At 38.3% G+C, this 21,440-nt stretch overlaps 4 protein-coding genes across 7 annotated transcripts; 1 reads left to right on the forward strand and 3 right to left on the reverse strand.

The window, feature by feature from the left end:
• Positions 121-3,212, forward strand: LOC18607507 (protein CHAPERONE-LIKE PROTEIN OF POR1, chloroplastic). 4 transcript variants are annotated; one of them, XM_007041705.2, is made up of 4 exons: positions 121-598; positions 1,323-1,683; positions 1,806-1,932; positions 2,367-2,444. In XM_007041705.2, exons 1-4 carry the CDS (start codon positions 269-271, stop codon positions 2,368-2,370), a joined length of 822 nt encoding a protein of 273 aa, XP_007041767.2. In that variant the 5' UTR covers positions 121-268; the 3' UTR covers positions 2,371-2,444. The 4 variants fall into 4 exon arrangements, with proteins under 4 accessions (XP_007041767.2, XP_007041765.2, XP_007041764.2 ...); XM_007041703.2 differs by lacking the exon at positions 1,806-1,932 and adding an exon at positions 2,812-2,926 and having other exon boundaries at positions 130-598; positions 2,367-2,492; XM_007041702.2 differs by lacking the exon at positions 1,806-1,932 and adding an exon at positions 2,864-3,212 and having other exon boundaries at positions 132-598; positions 2,367-2,492.
• On the reverse strand, positions 3,410-8,230 carry LOC18607508. The gene is made up of 4 exons (XM_007041706.2): positions 6,776-8,230; positions 5,516-5,739; positions 4,706-4,929; positions 3,410-4,613 (listed from the first exon to the last, which is right to left on the reverse strand). The coding sequence occupies exons 1-4, from the start codon at positions 7,662-7,664 to the stop codon at positions 3,773-3,775; spliced, it is 2,178 nt and encodes a 725-aa protein (XP_007041768.1). The 5' UTR covers positions 7,665-8,230; the 3' UTR covers positions 3,410-3,772.
• LOC18607510 (probable protein phosphatase 2C 46) lies at positions 11,162-16,233 on the reverse strand. Its single transcript, XM_018115326.1, has 5 exons — positions 15,788-16,233; positions 14,781-15,225; positions 14,039-14,406; positions 12,320-12,556; positions 11,162-11,647 (listed from the first exon to the last, which is right to left on the reverse strand). Exons 2-5 carry the CDS (start codon positions 15,097-15,099, stop codon positions 11,393-11,395), a joined length of 1,179 nt encoding a protein of 392 aa, XP_017970815.1. The 5' UTR covers positions 15,100-15,225; positions 15,788-16,233; the 3' UTR covers positions 11,162-11,392.
• Positions 16,869-19,208, reverse strand: LOC18607512. Its single transcript, XM_018115327.1, has 2 exons — positions 17,844-19,208; positions 16,869-16,896 (listed from the first exon to the last, which is right to left on the reverse strand). The coding sequence occupies exons 1-2, from the start codon at positions 18,308-18,310 to the stop codon at positions 16,884-16,886; spliced, it is 480 nt and encodes a 159-aa protein (XP_017970816.1). The 5' UTR covers positions 18,311-19,208; the 3' UTR covers positions 16,869-16,883.

Raw genomic sequence — 21,440 nt, forward strand, 5'->3', positions numbered from 1 at the left:
AAGTTTCTTGCTTTTGTACAAAAAATTGGGTTGGAATTTTTTTAATTAACTAAAATTTTTGGTATTTTATAATTCAAAAAAAAAGCAAAGTTATAAATATTACAAGAATCAGCCAGTCAGACAATCAAACGGTCCCCACCAAGTGAAGACATACTCACTAGCAAGACACACACCATGCTTTGATAAAATTCACCTTACATTCTTGTCCAAAAATTGCAAAAAAAAAAAACAAGGAAAAATATCAAAGCGTTTCTCATTTCTTGCCACAATGGCTGCAGCCACACTCTCCGTCCGGCCCAACCGTCTCACTCCCGTCTCCCCTATCCCCAGGCCGCCGGTCCACCTCCCTAACCAAACCCACTCTTCTTTAAGACCCGCAAAGACCGAGCCGTGGAGAGCCGCAACAATCGTCCACTTCCGGCGAGCATTAGCCACTCGAGCTGGTTCACGAGCTGACGACTCGGCTCCGTTTGAGATGTCTGTTGAGAACGCGCTCAAGCTCCTCGGAGTGTCCGAAAGTGCTTCTTTTGATGATATTCTTCGCGCCAAGAATTCGATTGTTGCCTCTATCAAGGATGACCAGGAAGCTATTGCCCAGGTTATTCATTGCCGTTTCTTCTTTCAGTTTTGAAATTTTATGAATTTAATAGATTTAGGTGATGAATTTGAACCTTTTGTGTAAATGTTGAAAATTTGCTTCTTGGTGTTGGACTAACTAGTTTATTTGTATGTGTGTTAAATTTCAGTGTTGTGTTGGTAAAATTTGAGGTTTTGGATGATGAATTTTTGGATATTTATAAGTTTGGTGGTAGAAATTTTGAATTTTCGCTCCTGGGTATTGCATGGGCTTACCAAAAGTTTCTTGAACATGTTAGCTTTTTATCTGTTATGCGGAATTTGTAGATTTGACAATTATTCTGTTTTCAAATATAGATTCTACTAGTTTTTATTTTGTGTCCATTCATTAGATTTGATACTGATGTGCCAATTTCTGATGATTGTTCTCTATGGTGTTTGATTTCCCACTTGTTATTGTTCTATGTATTAGGATAGTGCCAGGAGGACATGTCCCATATTTTAGATTAAAGAAGTATTGTTATATTGTTCAATGAAGTGAAATTATGATACTTAATGTGGCTCATCTATTCAAGTTCACACTTAACTAAGATCTTCTAGATGAAGACTATGCAGTGGTTGCTTTTCGGATCATTGTTAACTCTACGTTGTCTCTGTTATCACTATTATTTATTTTTCCAGTGAGTGAATTAATTCTCCAAAGGTTGTGTAGTTTTATTTTCTTAGTATTATGGATTGTGTTTTAGGTTGAGGCTGCATATGACATGTTGCTTATGCGGAGCTTAACTCAACGCCGAGCAGGAAAAGTTGTGGATAGAAGCATTCGATATGCAGATGTTAAACCTGTTAATCCTCCCAGAATGGGATCAATGCCTCAGTGGGTGCAGACAACTGCGAAGAAATTACCTGTTTCAGTTGAAACACCATCTACAGGTGAATTGGGCATACAAGCTGGAGTATATGGAGCTCTTATGGTTCTGACTTATGTAAATGGAGCTTCTACATCGACTGGGATTCCTTATGCTGGACCTGATGTTCCTGGGCTTATTTTAGCAAGTAGCTTTGGAGCTTCCCTATATTTCATGACCAAAAAGAACGTGAAGCTAGGTAATGAGATTTCTTGCATATAGGTTCTATTGCTTGCGAGAGAATTTTAATTATATGTTACTCTTGTTAAATATTAAAGTCCAGCAGTTGCTATTTATGTTGTTTTTTCATCTTAATCAAAGGAAAGTGGGGGAGTAAGAGAGAAGAGCCAAAAAACCCTCTGTGGGGGAGAGGGGCTGCAATCTGTTACAAAGTGACAACATTGTATATGATGCTGGCAATTTTACTACAAATGTTGTTATGGTTCAGGTCAAATTAATGATTGTTTCAAGTCATTTGATTTCATTCAGCAGTTTATGTAGGGTATGCTTGTGAAGATTTATTACTAGAAGAGTTTTGAATTCCCTCCTATCATGCATAGAGTATGATTTTCTAGTGGTTTTATAATCATTCTACATTGCTGATACTGGTTCTGCTTCCCTTTCTAATGATTTGTCAGAATTTTTGGTCCATTTCTCTCTTTGAGCTACCTTCTTTAAGCTTTTCTTTAGTAGAAATGAGGCTTTGCTGTGAAGTCCTTTAAAGCAAAAGGAAGTTCATCATTTGGGATTTTATGAACCTTTCTGCCAAAGCATGCCAATACTTTAGACTGCATATGTTGTGCGAAATTTCAAATTTGTTTAAACTTCAGTTTGGATGAAAATATCTGAAGTCATTTCCCTTTTTTTTTCTCCTCTTTTCAGGTAAGGCTACAGTAATAACTATAGGGGGGCTTGTTGCTGGTGCAGTGGTGGGATCAGCTGTTGAAACCTGGTTGCAGGTAGACGTAGTCCCATTTTTTGGAATACACTCCCCAGCTACTGTAGTTAGTGAGTTTATACTCTTCTCTCAATTCTTGGTCTCTCTGTATCTAAGGTAGGACTAATAAAAGAATGTTTTTGTAATTTAAATTGTAAAACTTGTAATTATTCATTTGCATGATCATAACCCAAGCTTTTTTGGGATGTGTATCATTGCATATTGTACAAAACTACAAATAGAAGATAGTGAAACTTCAATCCCTCTGAAAATCTGATAAAAAGGTTATGTTCCAGCATGTAAAATTTTCTTTTGTTTGATGGGGTAGCCCCATTACTTTGATGCATGCCTACTAAAAAGTTTGTTGGTTTTGTATCACTGACATCGTAGCAATGAGCCTGCTTCTTTCTTATTGCATCCATGCACTGTGGAATTATGTTAGATGATGGCAGAGTGAAATCAAACACAAAGTGAAGAGTGGAATGGAGAAGACAATTCTTGTGGTTCTTGTAGTTGTGTGTCTGAGATTGCGTCAAAGGAAACCTGTTCGTGTCTTTGAATTTTGCTGTCTTTAGCAGTCTCAAATAATACTTCTGCAGTGTCCATAAGAGTAGTAACCTATACTTTCTAGAACAAGGTACAGTGATCGTCAGAACTGGTGCCAACTTTACATGAGATGCCGGCATGATACCCCTTTTGTATTGAGTGCCTTTCAACAAAATGTGAGCAGAAATTGTGCTTTTGCCGGCAAATTATAAATAATAGAACAAGCCATGTCCTTATCTTATGAATTGATTTGTCGAGACTGAAATGTTCTTTATGTACTTGGATGCAAAATGCCTATAAGCCTGCATGTCCTAATGGATTAAGATTGCAAAATATTCCATTTGTTTCAAAATGCAAAACTTGCAGAAGGGTCACAAGCCAAAATTCTAATCATCACCATTGGACTTGGTCAGTTGAACAGAAAATAAAGAAGAAAAGAATCTCAAAAGGTGCAGCTCTCGGGCATTCTGCAGGTCAAAGTTATCACTAAATACAAATACTTTCATTGAAAATGGATGCACTCCCAAGAGATTCGTTGCTCAAACAAAGTGCCCTCTCACTTAATCAGTCCTAACCAGAAAAGAATAGGAAACCCGAAAATTTGAAGATCTTGCAAAATAATTTTCAGCAGACATTAGACATCTAGTGACAATGAACAATTAGCTATTCATCAGAAACGAAAACATGGAAACATAAATAAATTTGTCTCAGCGAGCTGCTTCGACATGATGTAATATACAAAGTAGACGACAGAAAGGCAGAAACCATTAACCTCAGATTCTTAAAACTCTTTGTTCACTTTATGTCATCGGCTGCCGTTTTCCTCTACCTGAGAGCCCTCTATATATGATAGGTTCCCCTCTTTTTCAGCATTTTCACTTCGAGTGATGAGGTCATTGTACATCTTTAGAGAAGCATTGGAGAATCCGATTAAGGACTCAAAAACTGCAGAAAATCCTGTCTGAAATCCATTTAAGATGATTCTTTGTGTTTCTTGCATGTAATTGTGGTGTTTCTCCCTCTCTACATCCAACCTCTTTCTGAACATATCCAACTGATCCTTCTTCTCTGTCAGATATTCATTCCGCTGTTCCATCTCTGGTTCGGATTTATGATCTGTAAGCTTGGACTCCAGAAACCGGGTTTCCACCTTCTGGAATGCCATAGTCCTTCTATCAAGTTCTTTAGCCATGCCATCAACTTTCCTCTTCTGTTGCTGTTCCTCCCCTTGCTGAGCCCACAGAGCCCTTACATCCTTAGAGAAGCTCTTCAATGAAAAGGTGACTGCCTTATCTGGCAACTCCTCCAAGGAACTTAACCAATGATAACATATCACAAGAAGTGGAGGTCCGTTAGCTCCATATGGTGCAGCAGAACTCCTTCCTCTGGAATAGAATTCAACTTCAGGGACCAGGAACTTGGTTAGCCAACCATGAAGTGCTTCAATGTATGCTCTTTGAGCTGCAACATACTCTTTAAAGCAAGCACGCCAATTTTGAAGCTCAGCCTCGAGCTGAAGTGTAGCAAGTCGGTGAGAATCATTGCAGAATTTTCCATATGTGGGGCAGGCAAAAGATTTCACTTCCAAAAGGATCTTGTTTTGGGTTTCGTGGGATTCAAGCATAACTTTCCAGGTTCGTGTTAGGCTGCAGAAAATAAAAGTAGAATCAAATTCCGAGGGAATTGCAGAAGAAAATGAACAAGGCAGTCTGCCTGGATTTTGAAGATTAGGACCTACCCTTTTAACAGTTCAATAATTTGAGGTTGTAGTTCTTCATCTCTTAATTTCTGAATTCTCTTTGAGATGGATTCAGCACTTCGAATTGCAATCAAGATCCTAGCATATAAATCCTTTACTGCAGCTCTGGTTTTGTCCATGGTTAGCTCATCATATCCCTTCACATCCTGGTTTCTCAGTCGAGAACATTTTCTCTCATAGATTTTCCGTGTGCAGTCTCCAGCCTATTGTAAGTTAACATGTCAAATGCCAAAACAGAAAAGTAGAAACAAAAAGATCAACAATATGAGCAAAGAAAAAGTTGGCCATCTCTTTTTTGAATCTTTCGCAGTTTTATTTGGTGCAGAACTTAAGTGACACAAGCATATGCTGAATAGGACACCAACATTCTATCCTTTTGGAATTTGGAACCAAGAATTCCTTCTAGAATCACCAGTTAGAAGTGTCTTTCAACACCATTGCTACATAATGGTTTAACTTGTTTGATACTATTTGCAGCCTGTCAAATAAAGCAAGAGTTCTTTTATCTGGAGCATATTTTCTACACTTACTGCTCATTTTACTGATATAGTTAACTCATCAGAAAGTCTTATACAGAACTAGTTCTCGATATTGTGATTGTGATGTTATATTCAGGAGTAGTTCTCAACACCAGGAAGGAAATAAGAAGTGTAAGTATAGTAGAGTAGCTTTACATGAATCTGATTGGTAAGCCAGAATCCACCATTACCAACTTGAAAAGAGTAAGCCAAAGTTGTTATTATCTGCTCATTAACGTTGCAAAAACAATATTGATTAGTAATGGTTTACCTTAACCTCTTCATAAAGCTTCTTTTCCCATGCATAAAGTCTTCCTAGTGTTAGCGAATGGCTTCCTGAATCCATTCCTCCATATTCATCAAAAAGATCATTCTTATATTCAGTCCATACCGAAGAACCTTTTGAGCTGGAAGCCACAAGACTCTTACAAGTTGGAGGCTTGGACAATGTGGACCGATGCCATGTAATAGCCTGGATAAGTTTAGTTGAGTTCTCTGCACAAAAATGAACAGAGTGAATGATTACTTTTTATGAGATGAATGTTTAACATTGATCAAATTCAGCTCAAAGCAGAGGATATATTTATAGTAATTTTTCTGTTTTGTAAGTTATAGCATATACTTGTGATGTCACAAAAGAGAAAAGCATAGCAGGAGGATAAAGGAGGAATTTTGTGGTGTAATCATAACAATGGAACAACTGAATGTTGCACACGCATGTGCAAAAGCAGTGAATAAAGACGCAGAAATTTCCAGCTTTTGTAAGCAAAAAGAAATTATTGCTAGGTTTGATATTTAACATCTTGGCCCAGAGAGGATGACGAAGAAACATAAACTGTGACATACTGAACGTCCAAAGCAACAATGACAAAAGCCAAAGAACAGTAAGAAATTGGAAGGAAATTCAAACAAGTTTCAGATGATGGAAAAAGCATTGTAAATTCTCTTCTGGTATGCCAAGACTAGGTAAACAAATTTTACTGGTAATCACAAGTCAATAACCCATGCAGTTAACTAAAACTAGACATAAAAGGAGATTATTCTGCACAAATAAATGACAAAGATTAACAGTATAAGGCCCAAGGAAGAAGATTATGGACAATAAGTTACAGATGTTTTAACTTTTGGAACAAAGGTAGCGGGACAAGGATCAAAAGAAACAAGGAAAGGAAATCCCAATTAAAACTCAGAAGAAAAAATTAAATCCCAATTAAAAATAATATATCATCAACCTTGGAGAAAAGCAGGCTAAAAATCAAAACCAAGGCGCATGCAAAGCTAGCCTGAGACCATACAAGAGAAATTCCTCGTGGCCACATTGTCCTCCCCTGTTTCTCATATAACCCACAAATTTCAAGCAGAAGATAACTTCAAAGGCAAATTAATAATTTTTGTAGAACAAAATAAACCCACCTAAATATTTTTCAAAACAGGCTTGGTGGAGATTAAAAAGCAGAGAGAATGTTGCGAATAAAGACAGAACACAAGTGAAGCTCAAAATGTGTTAAGGGGGAAATAGAAAAGTACCCACCTTTGACTTCCTCCAAACCAGATTGCAAATGAACCATATTAGCCTCTAGCATTCTTGAGACATCCTTCCCAGAATCATAAGCCCTAATGAAATGATCCTCAATATCCTTCAAGGCTTCTAAAAGCTCCCTTCCCTTTTCTGGGCTGTCAATACCTGTTAGCCCTTTCTGCTCTCCTTGGCTCGCGTGAGTCTCCTCCTTTACTTTAATCAGGCCACTTTCACTCTCTTCATGCTCCCTGCAGCTAGTATCTTTTTCTTCAACAAAGACAACTTTTTTCTCTTCCTCTTTGCTATCTCCTTCCTCTTCTAGCTCTGGTATCCCTTCCTCTTCTCTCACCGCTCTTAAGTCATCATCAGAACACCTGTTATATCCACTTATAATCTCTGGTCTAACAACATCAAATGGATTAAAAAAGTCCCAACCGAAATCTCTTTGTGGTGATGGCATTGGCGGTGGCATTTGCATATAAAAGTACCCACAAGGTTGTTCTTCTTCTTCTCCTCTTACCACCTCTTCTTTAGTCTCTTCGTCCGATGTACCTGAGCTTGTTGAAGAATCACACGACTCGCAAGCAATGGCTTCATGGGTTGACTCTGAAGGTCTTTGTTGGAGGAACATTGGGTTGGTTATCATATTTTGGTCTGTAGCAGGCGGTGTAGGTGGACAAGGTGGAGGAAAAGTGATGAGGAAAGGTGAAGAAGGTGAAGAATGGCGAGCTACAAAGAGCTTAACAGCAGCTGCCACTGCATAAAGAGCTTGACAGTACCTACAATGTGCTTCTGCAAGTGCATATCTTCTATCTACTGCTAGCTTTATTAGGCGTTTTCTTTCTCTACAGATTGACACAACTTCTTCTTCTTCCTCTAATCTAGAAGCAACACAACCCATCTCTCTTGCTAAAGCCTGGAGGTGTTTTTTTCTGGTTTCAACAGGCGTAGAAGCTACTACTTTTGAATATATGGGGATAGGGTAAAGTAAAGAAAGGTGATATTTTGAAGGAATCTATTAAGTATTATTTTCTGATAAAAAAGAGGTGGGGTTGTAACAAAATGGAAGAATGAGTTAGATTTTACAAAGGTTTGAGAGAAGCAAAGAAGGAAAATGTAGCTTTTGGGGAATTTTTAGAAGAAACCACTTCATCTTTTGATAAGAGAAAAAAGTTGGTTTTCTTCCTGAAACGTTGCTCCTGCAAAAATTTTATATTTTCCCATTTCATCTCTTGGCACCATGCATCCACATACAAAAAGAACTCTGCAGAGGTGGTTCCTCCTATTTTCTTTTCACCTTTATTTCTTGGGAGGGAAAAAAAATCTTTTACTATGCTGAAATTTTGATAATTATCTGTTAAAACACTATAATTAGTTTGAGATTAGTAGACAAACTAAATATCATGAAGAATGAAATAAGAGAGAGAGTAAGTAGAGCAGTAGATGACAGAGTAAAGGCCAGGAAAGAGACTAAATGGCAAGGTAAAGACGGTAGGGGGCTCGAGAAGGAGAGAGAAGGGACAGCTCTAGTGTAGTAGTGTTTGGTATTTTTACACTATTAAATTGGTGTGCAAGAATGGCAAGCACCCCCTATATCTTTTTTAGCGCAATAAAAAGATTAAAAAAATATTTCTGCCAAATTTAGCACAGATCTTTGAAGCAGACATATGTCCATTGGGCAGCCTTGTGAGTAAAAAGAGGAGTCAAATGTACTGTAGCTAATTAGTAGTAAAAGGATAGCGACCAGACCACTGCCAAAACCCCAGAGAGAGAGTTCTGTCTTTTCCTTAGGTATCCTTGTTTTTTTTTTAACTGCTCCTTCCTGCCTTGCAATCCTTTCCATTATCTAATAATGGGAGTATAATTGTGTTACTTACCACATGTTTAAGGTCTTTAATGTGTTGTTAAGTGGAGGAATTTACAAAAGCACAAGGTTTAAGCTTGTCTGTCAGTGTCATTTACTGCTACATGGACAAATCTGTCCCTTTGAAAGTTATATGCTGCCTCTCTCTCTCTAAACTAGGATTTTGGCAGTAACACTATATTTTGCAAGGATTTAGAGTTCTGGGTGGTGTGGTATGGAAAAGAAGGTTCCTGTTTGGTCCATAAACGAAAAATGTGATGCCAGAACAACAGACAATTCCACATGAACTTGCAGGTTATAATTAGCCTGAGCAATGCAAGGTGCCTTCAGATTCATTTTACTTTCAAAAAGGACATCCCGATAGATATGTTGCACATCATCTGGGTTAATTAAGTGAACTTAAACAGTGGATTACCAATAAGATTCAAATTTGAGATTACTAGCCATCCAAACCATAAAACTTGCCTATTTATCTAGTATTGGAAACTGAAATAAGTTTCTTCTTATGTACTCATGTTCGAATGATGCATTTAAGAAATTATACACCATGATTGATTCTAACAGGATTTCAGACGATTAAACTTTTAAAACAAATAGGAAAAGAAAGTACAGAGGAAGACGGTGCTGAAAAATACTGCTGAAACTCTTTCAAGTCAAAATATTGTTAAGCACAATCCCGACGGCAAAACTCTTTATAACTAATCTTGTCACTCACTGCAATGCCTTTGACTTTGTTTTCCTCTTGTCTAGTCCTGTTCCACTCAGAGTTCATTGTTCAGGTTTAAGTTGCTTCTTACTTCATCTAAACCATTTTCTCTCTCTTTTTTTTTTTAACATCTTAAATTTTGTATTTTATTTTTATATCACAAACCTTTTACTTCCTAAATAAAAATATTTCTTCATCATATCTTTTGAAAAGCTTCATTTCTTTCATTTAATCAGGATAACAAACTGAACTTACATGGATTTACAAGCAAAAAAGAAGTTGAAAAAAATCAATTCTCTTATGCTAGTCATGTCAATCTCAACTTTCTTGAGTAAGATTGAAAATATTACATCTGAGTTAACACGAAACCTAGGCTGGGGCGGTGGCCGAAGAGCTTTGTGTTCATGGTCCATTGGTGGTTTGCTTTATTTATTTCTTGCTCAAGATCCTGTAATGACTAATGAGCTTAATGGCTTGGAAATTGGCGCCACAGTCTTAGGGTTGGAGAAGTTAAATGAATAACACAGGAAGGGCAATTTGGTGAAGGCAAATGATAACACAAATACGCAAGTTGGGATTTACGTTTTGAGGGTTCTGTGAGGGTATGCCTTGACACAATCTGACAACATATGGCGGAAAAAGCCTCTTTCCTCACCTCGGAATTCCCTACTTCCTCCACTTTCAATAACCAAGTTTGGTTTGTCCCAAAAATATGTATTCTGCACTTTGAATAGAACAAGAATCAAGAGTTGGATGGCAAGGAATAAATTAAGTCAATAAATAACAACTGTGCTTTCTGTGCTGCATGGAGTGGGAGAGTTGCTTTTTTTTTATTAATCTCCTTGTTCCCTTCTTTAACCCTTTTGGACATGAGGACAGAATAAGAATACGAGAGAGTTAAAAATATTGGGACAACCTCAACATGACTGTAACTGTCCTGTGCTACTATTAAACAACCACTACGTTGTTGGACATGGATGGTTGGGCTTACTCTCCAATTTCCACCAGACAGGTGGACGACCTGAACAGACAATAATCCCTGCTAGATTCTGGATTAGGAAACCTGAAATGTGGAGTTGTTCCAGACTAGTTCCATTCCGGGTGATGTAATGGCCTCCACCCCCACACCCAATCTCCAATCAATATAGAATTCCAACACTGTTAACAGTTGTGAAGCAGGTATGCCAGGTTTCTACAGAATCTTGATGGAAGCTTGAGAAGCCTAACATTCAATTTATTTAGTGGCACTTGAAAAGTACTCTTCCTTAGAGGTGCAAGATGGGTTGTTTGTTTCTTTTGTGCAATGAAATTTCATGGTTACCTTCAAAAGCTTTTGATACGGATACAGCAATTCTTTTCTAAATTAACAAGGAACAATTTCCAGAGTCCTGTTTCCCAGAATTAAAGAAAACTATCAGTGCGATAAACAAAAAGGTTACAAGATAAAAATAGAAGGGGAGGAAAAGATCATCCAAATAGACTAGGGGCGGCGGGATTTCACCAAAGTTATCTGTCGGCCATTTGTCTTAATAGAGCCCAGCACGAGATAATTCCACATTGAACACCAATTGCACCATTGCCTTGCTACGGACATATAATCACCATGACATAGTTGCTTCCAACATTGTTGTCCATTTGCCCCTTTACACAACCGAAACTGTCCGCCACGTCAGAATCGGTAAAGATGTTACTATGTTGGTATTATGTAAGAGTGAAAAGCAAACAGGAATGTGCAACATAATCTGCATATTGTGGGATTCACAACATCAACGAGACAAATGCACCAACTAAAGAACAAAAGGAGCTATTATAAAAAGACTAAGAAAACTATCCCAGGAAATAAACTATAATAGTCGTCACCTTGTACTCTTCTCTAGTTCTTTTTAAGAGGTTTTTTTTTTTTTCCGGCACACAGCCTAAATGCAGGTATTAGTTTCCAGTTAAAAGTTATAGTGTACATTAAAGAATTGAAGGCTTGCTCCTCTTATCGCTTTCGGAAGCTGCCTCGTATTCACATAAGAGAATGATACAACAAAGCAAAACATGCAATACGGCAAGATCAGGTACTGCCAGCTTCTGTTGCCAGTGTATTAGGAGGCAAGTTAACTCCTCCCCCTCTAACAGATAGATTAGGAGCCTTAACAGAGCTAGCCCCGCTCACGTGGTTTGAGTCAAGAAACACCACAATTACTGTGATGTCATCGTGGAAATGCCGCCTGACACCACGGTCAATCTTCTTCAAGTCAGAATACCTCATTTCTCTCTTCTTCGCTGCTTCTTGTAGAGCAGTTTTTACCAGCCTCCTTGCAATTCCCTGCATGACGTCCAGAACAAAATGTTAAGATGAACTTCACATCATCAATAAAATGCATAAGCAACAATTTATCTATAAATGAATTTATAACTCAAAATCATACGACAAGGAAAATGAAATAAAGAAATATTACATGATAAACAGAAAGGAAAGGGAACCTTGTTCCTGCCCCCTCTATACAACAACAAGTGCATGAGCATGTGCGCATGTGCTTCATGTGTGCGAGTAACTTGTCCCACGTGCTTGCATGCAGTAAAAACCACTCAAAAGAAAAGGCACACTGTTCACGACAGAGTAAATTGCCTTTCATAATTGGTCTAGATTAAATACAATGTGAAGTAGAAACTTGTGTTCATACTGGTTGACTTGTTCTAGTTGAGCTATTTTGCTTAATTAAAGTGGTAATTGTCAAGTAGCAGTAATAGGATGGAAAAAGATTGAACAAGCAGTCATGGTTCTTCAAGTTATATGCCATAGCCCACGCAACAAAAGGAAAGTTTCTCAAGATAACTAATCAAAGCTTCATTAAAAACTAGAATTCCAAAATCCATTATCAGCGACCAACAAGAAAAGCTTTCATACTCTAACCAAATGAAAGTGTCAGAAGTATAGGAGAAAAGAATACTGCTCATAATAAGATTAACAATATTTAACATTCAGGCATAAACTTACACTTCGTGGATGATTTTGAACTATATCAACAGCTTCTTGATTGCTTAGGTGCTCCCAGAGCCCATCCGATGCAAATATCACGAATTGATCATGTGGCTGCAGCTGGTGCACTGATATCGATGGGTCTGCGCTCAATATTGGCTTTTTGAAAGGTTCCCGAAGGCGAAATTTGGGATATAAAGGCTCCCTGTTGAACTCAGCTTTTTTTAAATATACATCACCGATAGATCTAGAAACCTGAAAGGCCAAGAATTCCATTAATAAACTCTCACAAAAAGTAAGAGGCAGCAGAACAAACCATGGAAAACCATAGCAAGGAAATTATAATCTTGCACTGCTGGACAGATTGCATGCACTTGTGAAATGTACTAAACCTCTCTATCTCTCATTTGGGGGGAACAAGTGGTTGTTTTTAGTAATCTTATCACAGATAGAATTAACACAGTGACGCACTCTGGTCAAGTTCAAGGTTTGACAAAACGGATTGCAGTTGTGGCAGGAAATTTGCACATAAAGAAGAATTGCCCGTGGCAGCAATAGAATCTCTTCACATATGAAATCCAAGAAATTAGTCGTGCTTCTAGGTTCCCAATTTTCTTGAGAAGCTTTATAATATTTGTAAAGATTCCGATTGAAAAATGAGACCTTGCTGGGAAGTTTCTCAACCAATTGACTAAGCATCAGAAACCAGTTTAAACCATCACTCAGAATTTTTACTTATAATTCATTCTCTCTTTAAAACCTGGAAATCATATAACTGTAAAACACAGGGTAATTAAAACCTAGCACGTCAGGATATTTCCTTTTACCAATCCTCTTTGGCAACAAAGCTCATATACCTGTACAGAGCTGAAAAGTCATACAGCTAAAGTGATTCCATAATAAAGCCTAAAGTAGCAAAGTAACCAACTCCAGGCTCACCACTGAGCTTATTAGTTCCAGATCTGGAATATATGGATAAGTGTTATCCACGGATAACCATCAAATCACTTTCTTGCAAGAGATCAACATACAATCCAACAAAATTTTTAGATTCCATCACTTTATGCAACAGTAAATAATGCTAATTTATCCCTTTCCATCAACTTTGATAATTACTAAGTTCTCTCATATTCAAAGGTCTTTCTTATTTCCCTTTCTCTTTTGGCTTTGCAGATACATCCATGCATCCAACTGAATAACAGGCATCCTTCCCCTCCTCAGCTCCACCCTATCTTTACCACATGGGAGGAGAAGATACCATGCAGCTGATATATCTATTTCTTTCTAACAAATTAAACCCCTTTTTTCTCCAGAAAACTGCCCTCGGAAATGTAATCATATAAATACATCTTCACTCCAAAAAGGAAGCACGAATAAATAAAACATTGCCCCAGGTTCATGCCTTGCTTTAAGAATTTATTATAAATCAAGCTAGATAAAACAAACTTTCAAATATTCAGAATTCATAAACAACATGCTCTATGGTGCTCAACTTAGACAAGAACTGGTTCAAGCTCTCTATGCGTCTTGCAGCACAGATGAATAGAAGCAGTACTTGCTCCTTTTTTTAAAATGGCTATTCTTGTAGACAAAGGTAATTTAAGCCATAAGTAGAAGCAAGTTTCAATGTCACAGCAATGCAAAAGCATCAATGTTTAGAAAATGGTGACATTAACTAGTCATCTTAGCAGTTAAGTAACTATTAAAATTAAAAATTGTTTGCATAGTGAAACTTACCTGTATGAGACCTTTCACACGCCATACATTGTACTTCAAAACTACAATTTGTGGGTCATCAGGGTGCAATGACTGCAGCTCCTGCCTTACAGACTCTATGCAGACATTATGCTCAGCCGACAGCTGAACAGCTAGTACCTCTCCTGTTGCCTTCACAGCTCTCCCCAAAACAGCACGCGAATCACCAAGGTTGGCAACATAAAGGGTTCCACCACAGATAACACCAACCAGGCAGCAGGATCCAACAGCTGCGATTTGTGGTTTCATAGGCCACTGTTTGGTAACAAGAGACAAAAAACCTTCTTCTGTTGCTTGATATGCTTTTCGTATCACATCAACTGACATTGTCTGTTGCTCTGAAGTTAACCCTGAACATAGAAAATATTTCAGAATAACAAACACCATCGATGCCAAAGTGCATGAAGGAAAGAAAGAACAAGTAGAGATATCTCTGATGTTTGCAATTTTATTTCTTTCTTTTAGTATTATATACCAGGCTCTACATCTACCAATTGGAATTGACACACAAAACGACAAAAGTGATCAAAAAGAACTGATGACTTTTTGGACTCAAAACAAAAAACCCTTAACTGTGGCAGCAACAAGTTCACTACACTAATTAGTTTTAATCAATTAATTATATCCAAAACAATTGCTTATTTAATACTTCTTTCCTCTACTTCCTTAATCAGTAAATAGACGGCAACAGAAACTAAACCCTAGGAAAGGCAAAAGTACTTACTCTTGAGATGTTGAAAGAGATGATCATTGATGTAGCGCGAAGTCTCTGGGCCCCCATGCCCATCATATACGCCAATAAAAGTACCATAGGGACCCAACTCATGTGAACTCAAAGAACCAGACGCAAGCTGGCTCTGGTCCTCAAGTAAATTGTTGGCTTGAACCACTGCCATTGAGAACTCACCACTAAAGTGCTGCCCTGTGTCCTTGTACCACAAAAGCCCATCTTGGCGACCTCCAGCATCTGAACTTGTGTGAACGTATCGATCAGACCTTGGCCGAAAACAGGCCCTCAAAAAGTTCATCAACCCAGATAACATCCCTCATCTCATCCAAAAAACCCTCCGAATTCTCCACATCTAAATAACCACTGAATACAAACTATACCCTAGAAGCCTGAACAGTGAACCGTATCCTCCTTTGCTTCTCAACACAATAATTGTACACTATACCAACATCAGCAACAACGCACACCCAAAAGGTTAGCAATAATGCAATGTGCCATAAAGGCTCAAAAGCAACTAAACCAAGAAAACGACAACTACAAATTATATGTTCCACTACTCCTCAAGGGGCAATTAACAGCATCAATCAGAAAGTACAATAAATTCGATTACTATATAATGAATAACTATCAGATCAAATAAATGATGTAGTAGAAGCCACCTCTCTCAGTTTGTTTAGTTATTAAGATTAAGCTCAAACAACAGAAACTGTTCCCTCTTTAAACAGGAAGGCCATGACCGTAATAGCTCCTTTTGCTGAAAAAATCAACAAAACACAAAGGAGGGGTTTTTGAAAACAACGGAATTGGTCAAAGCTCACTTTTTCTTTCTTTTTTTCTAACAAAGCAGTCGGTCAGCCCTTGGGAAATCCAGAAGGTCTAATATTTCACATTGAGAATTTTAAACAGCCCAGTTTCACGTATCCCTTTAGACCCAATAAGCATCATAATTCAACTTGTATTTCCCACACTAAATATTAAAAAAAGAAGAAGAAGAAACTTACCTTTTCATTTGACCCCTTTGGTTTATAATTGAAAAGGAGGATCTGGAAATGGGAAAGGGAAAAACTTCATGTGGGCATGAAACTGGAATTAGCAGATCTATGGATCAATCAAATCAAAGCAAGAGAAAAAACAAAGTTTGGAATTTGGTTGGCTTCAACTAGTGATGAGATAATTGGAGAAGATGAAGGAGGAAAGCACATAATAGAGAAATGGTTGAGTTCTTTTTTTTTCTCTTTAATTTCTCTTACGAAAAAAGAGAAGTCTTTTTATGTGAAAGATTTTGGCTTTGGCCCCCAACAACTTACATAAACTCTCTTTCTCTCTCCTTTCTATCTTGCTTTTCCATCTCCCTCTTGTGTCTCCCTCTAATTCTCAGCAGACAAGACCATAAAAGACCAACAATGGAGAGCTTGAAGCCAGCAAAGCAATGGTCCAGTTTTGGGCTCCACACCACTATGGTAATAGAGAGAGAGGAAATTAGAAAAAGAGAGAGAGAGAGAGAGAAGATTCACAGCTTGGAGAGAGTCAATGAAATCAAGTTTTGTGGACTATGGTATTCAACATCACCACATAAGATGAAAGGGATCACACGTGGCAGCACAGGTTGCTTGCCACGAACGTTATTATTACCGGTGTTACGGTGTATTCATCTACATCCACTAAGTTGCTACACGTGTTAATTTCTGGATAGTAGGATGAAATCTTCATGCGTATGGCGGTGGTCGTTATTACAGGTTACTGTTAGAAACGGAGTAACAGCGTCAAACCTCGCTCGCTCCATCGTTAAAACTCAAAGCCTGTTTTTGTTTGTCTATGGATTCGATCAGGGGAATTCGGAGAAAAGGGCCAATAGCATGCCTAGAATGTTACATTCTGAGGGTATTTTCGTCACTAAGGATGCGGGTGGATGATTTTTAGGTGGCTTGTTTGTTTAACAATCTGTTGGGTAAAGCAATTCATGAAATTCAGAGCCTTTTTCTAGCAAGATGGATTTTTTAAATTGTCAAATTTAGAAAGATTTTTTTTTTCTCTACATCAATTCATTTTGGAGGTTTAGACAATGTGGACCGATGCCATGTAATAGCCTGGATGAGTTTAGTTGAGTTCTCTGCACAAAAATGAGCAGAGTCAATGATTTCTTTAAATGAGATGAATGTCTAACATTGATCGAATACAGCTTATAGTAGAGGATATATTCATAATAATTTTTCTGTTTTGTAAGGTATAGCATATGCTTGTGATGTCACAAAAGCAGAGCATAAAGACTCAGAAATTTCCAGCTTTAGTAAGCAAAAAGAAATGATTGCAAGGTTTGATGTTTAACATCTTGGCCCAGAGAGGATGACGAAGAAACATAAACTGTGACATAGCAAACATCCAAATGAACAATGACAAAAGCCAAAGAAAATTAAGAAATTGAAAGGAAATTCAAACAAGTTTCAGTTGATGGAAAAAGCATTGTCAATTCTCTTCTGGCATGCCAAGACTAGGTAAACAAATTTTACAGGTAATTACAAGTCAATAACCCATGCAGTTAACTAAAACTAGACATAAAAGGGGATTATTCTACATAAATAAATGGCAAAGATTAACAGTATAAGGCCCAAGGAAGAAGATTATGGACAACAAGTTACAGATGTTTCAACTCTTGGGACAAAGGTCGCAAGACAAGGATCAACAGAAACAAGGAAAGGAAATCCCACTTAAAACCCAGAAGAAAAAATTAAATCCCAATTAAAAATATTATGTCATCAACCCTGAAGAAAAGCTGGCTTAAAATCAAAACCAAGGCTAATGCAAAGCTAGCCTGAGACCAGACAAGAGAAATTCCTCGTAGCCACATTGTCCTCCCTTTTTTCTCATTAAACCCACAAATTTCAAGCAGAAGATAACTTCAAAGGCAAATTAACAATTTTTGCAGAACAAAATAAACCCACCTAAATATTCTTCAAAACCAGGTTGGTGTAGATTAAAAAGCAGCGAGAATGTTGCAAATAAAGATAGAACACAAGTGAAGCTCAAAATGTGTCAAGGGGGAAAAGGAAAAGTACCCACCGATTGATTTCCTCCAAACCAGATTGCAAATGAACCATATTAGCCTCTAGCATTCTTGAGACATCCTTCCCAGAATCATAAGCCCTAATGAAATGATCCTCAATATCCTTCACGGCTTCTAAAAGCTCCCTTTCCTTTTCTGGGCTGTCAATAACTGTAAGCCCCTTCTGCTCTCCTTGGCTCACATGAGTCTCCTCCTTAACTTTAATCAGACCACTTTCACTCTCTTCATGCTCCCTGCAGCTAGTATCTTTTTCTTCAACAAAGACAACTTTTTTCTCTTCCTCTTTGCTATCTCCTACCTCTTCTAGATCTGGTATCCCTTCCTCTTCTCTCACCGCTCTTAAATCATCATCAGAACACCTGTTATACCCACTTATAATCTCTGGTCTAACAACATCAAATGGATTAAAAAAGTCCCAACCGAAATCTCTTTGTGGTGATGGCATTGGCGGTGGCATTTGCATATAAAAGTACCCACAAGGTTGTTCTTCTTCTTCTCCTCTTTACCACCTCTTCTTTAGTGTCTTCCTCTGAAGTACCTGAGCTTGTTGAAGAATAACAAGACTCGCAAGCAATGGCTTCATGGGTTGACTCTGAAGGTGTTTGTTGGAGGAACATTGTGTTGGTTATCACATTTTGATCTGTAGCTGGCGGTGTAGGTGGAGGAAAGGTGAAGAAGGTGAAGAATGGCGAGCTACAAAGAGCTTAATAGCAGCTGCCACTGCATAAAGAGCTTGACAGTACCTACAATGTGCTTCTGCAGGTGCATATCTTCTATCTCTGCTAGCTTTATAAGGCGTTTTCTTTCTCTACAGATTGACACAACTTCTTCTTGTTCCTCTAGTCTAGAAGCAACACTGCCCATCTCCCTTGCTAAAGCCTGGAGGTGTTTTTCTGGTTTCAACAGGCCTAGAAGCTACTACTTTTGAATAAATGGGGACAGTGTAAAGTAAAGAAAGGTGATCCTTGGAAGGAATCAATAAGTATTATTTTCTGATAAAACGGAGGTGGGGTTGTAACAAAATGGAAGAATGAGTTAGATTTTACAAAGGTTTGAGAGAATCAAAGAAGGAAAATGTAGCTTTTGGGGAATTTTTAGAATAAGCCACTTCATCTTTTGATAAGAAAAAAAAAGTTGGTTTCCTTCCTGAAACGTAGCTCCTGCAAAAGTTTTATATTTTCCCATTTCATCTCTTGGCACCATGCACCCACATACGAAAAGAATCCTACAGAGGTGGTTCCTCCTTGTATTTTCTTTTTACCTTTATTCCTTGAGAGGGGAAAAAATTCTTTTCCTATGCTGAAATGTTGATAATTATCCGTTAAAACACTCTAATTAGTTTGAGATTAGTAGACAAACTAAATATCATGAAGAGTGAAAGAGTAAGTAGAGCAGTAGATGACAGAGTAAAGGCCAGGAAAGAGACTAGATGGTAAGGTAAAGAAGGTAGGGGCTCGAGAAGGAGAGAGAAGGGACAGCTCTAGTGTTTGGTATTTTTACACTATAAAATTGGTGTGCAACAATGGCAAGCACCCACTATATCATTTTTAGTGCAATAAAAAGATTAAAAAAATATTTCTGCCAAATTTAGCGCAGATTTTTGAAGCAGACATATGTCCATTGGGCAGTCTTGTGAGTAAAAAGAGGAGTCAAATGTACTATAGTTAATTAGTAGTAAAAGGATAGCGACCAGACCACTGCCAAAACCACACAGAGAGAGAGAGTTCTGTCTTTTCCTTAGGTATCCCTGTTTTTTTTAACTGCTCCTTCCTCCCTTGCAATCCTCTCTAGTCTCTAATAATGGGAGTATAATTGTGTTACCTACCACATGTTTAAGGCCTTTAATGAATTGTTAAGTGGAGGAATTTACAAAAGCAGAAGGTTTAAGCTTGTCTGTCAGTGTCATTTACTGCTACATGGACAAATCTGTTCCTTTGAAAGTTTTAGGCTGGCTCTCTCTCTCTCTCTCTCAAAACTGGGATTTTGGCAATAGCACTATATTTTGCAAGGATTTAGAGTTCTGGGTGGTGTGGTATGGAAAAGAAGGTTCCTGTTTGGTCCATAAATGAATAATGTGATGCCAGAACTACTGACAATTCCACATGAACTTGCAGGTTTTTTTTTTGGAAGTCATTCAGTAAGATTTCATTAAAGAAGAAAGGGGGAGAGAAGTTCCCCAATTCAGAAACAGACCTTGGTTGCAGGACAAAACCACAGATATTGGAAGATATGCTCACTAACTACCAGGTATAACCCCCAATATCCCATGGCCCGAACAGCCCTGTCAGGCATCAGTCCCTCCAGAACGAAGAACAGACACCAGGAGAACCCAAAATCCTCCCAAAAAACCTCACTCCCGCAACAACAGAAAACATGCAGGAGAAAGAACAAGACCCCAAAATCATGTACAAAAACCACCCAACAACAAGTATCCCCTACAAAGCACCCAGGGGTTGAGCTAAAGACCTATCTAAATTCCATAAGCCTGTACACATATGAATTCCTAAGAACATAAAAACGTATCAACCTTTGAAACCTAACTGACCATCGGTCCAGGAAGACCTCCCTGCATCAAGACTCATCTTCAAACAATAGTTCTGACAGTTCAGCTTTAGCAAACAATCACACAACATCAGAAAGACCACAACTCGCCTTAAACAGAAAAAAAAAAGAGATCAACAGCTTACGTGAAGATTCTCAAGATGTCAAACTGAAGGTGAGCACCCTCCTTTGCTAAAGCATCAGCTCTCTGGTTTGCCTCTCTCTGGCATGTTGAATCTCCCATCCCTCCAATCCTTCTTTCAAACTCTCCAATTGTAGAACCACTTTTCTCATTCTCCACGGAGCCGTATCGGGATGAGTCGTCCACTTTACCGTATTGCCCGAATTGCTCTCCATGAGGAGTTTATAATTATCCTTCCATCTTGAAGCTGAGAAAATCGTAAACGCTTCCCTCACTGCCATCATCTCGGCCCAATTAGAGTCCGCCTCACCTATAGCTTTGGAGAAGATGATTTTGACTTCCCCTTTATGATTCCTCAAGATCTCTCCGATACCAGCAGGCCCCGGACATCCTCTAGCTGTTCCATCGACGTTGGATTTCAATTGCCCCTACAAGTTTTTTTCCCCATTAAATTCCCTTCCTTTCCTTACCCTTCTTTGCCTCCTGGCCTTGAGTTGGGGGCTGTCTATACACATCAAGCACTGTCGGATATTCCCTTGGCCATTCAGCGTACGCCCAAAAAGCCACCCTAATCCTAGCCAACTCCAAGACATGATCCATGTTCCATTCTTTGCCTTGACACACAGTTTCATTTCTACTTTTCCAAATAGACCACACAACTGCAAAGAATCCCATTCTCCAAAGTGTGACATCTAACTCTCCCCACTGCCACTTGTTCCACACAACAAACAGGTCCTTTACATTTGCCGGGAATACCCACATCGTGCCCCATATCCTGCACCATCCTGCCCAAATTTTCCATGATTCATTACAAGTTGCAAAAAAATGATCACAAGTTTCCCTATCAGCATTACACAAAACACATTGCAAACTATTGTTCAAGTTCACTCCCCTTTTAACAAGTTCATCC

Source organism: Theobroma cacao, chromosome 2, assembly GCF_000208745.1.
Source record: "Theobroma cacao cultivar B97-61/B2 chromosome 2, Criollo_cocoa_genome_V2, whole genome shotgun sequence".
Lineage (NCBI taxonomy): Eukaryota > Viridiplantae > Streptophyta > Magnoliopsida > Malvales > Malvaceae > Theobroma > Theobroma cacao.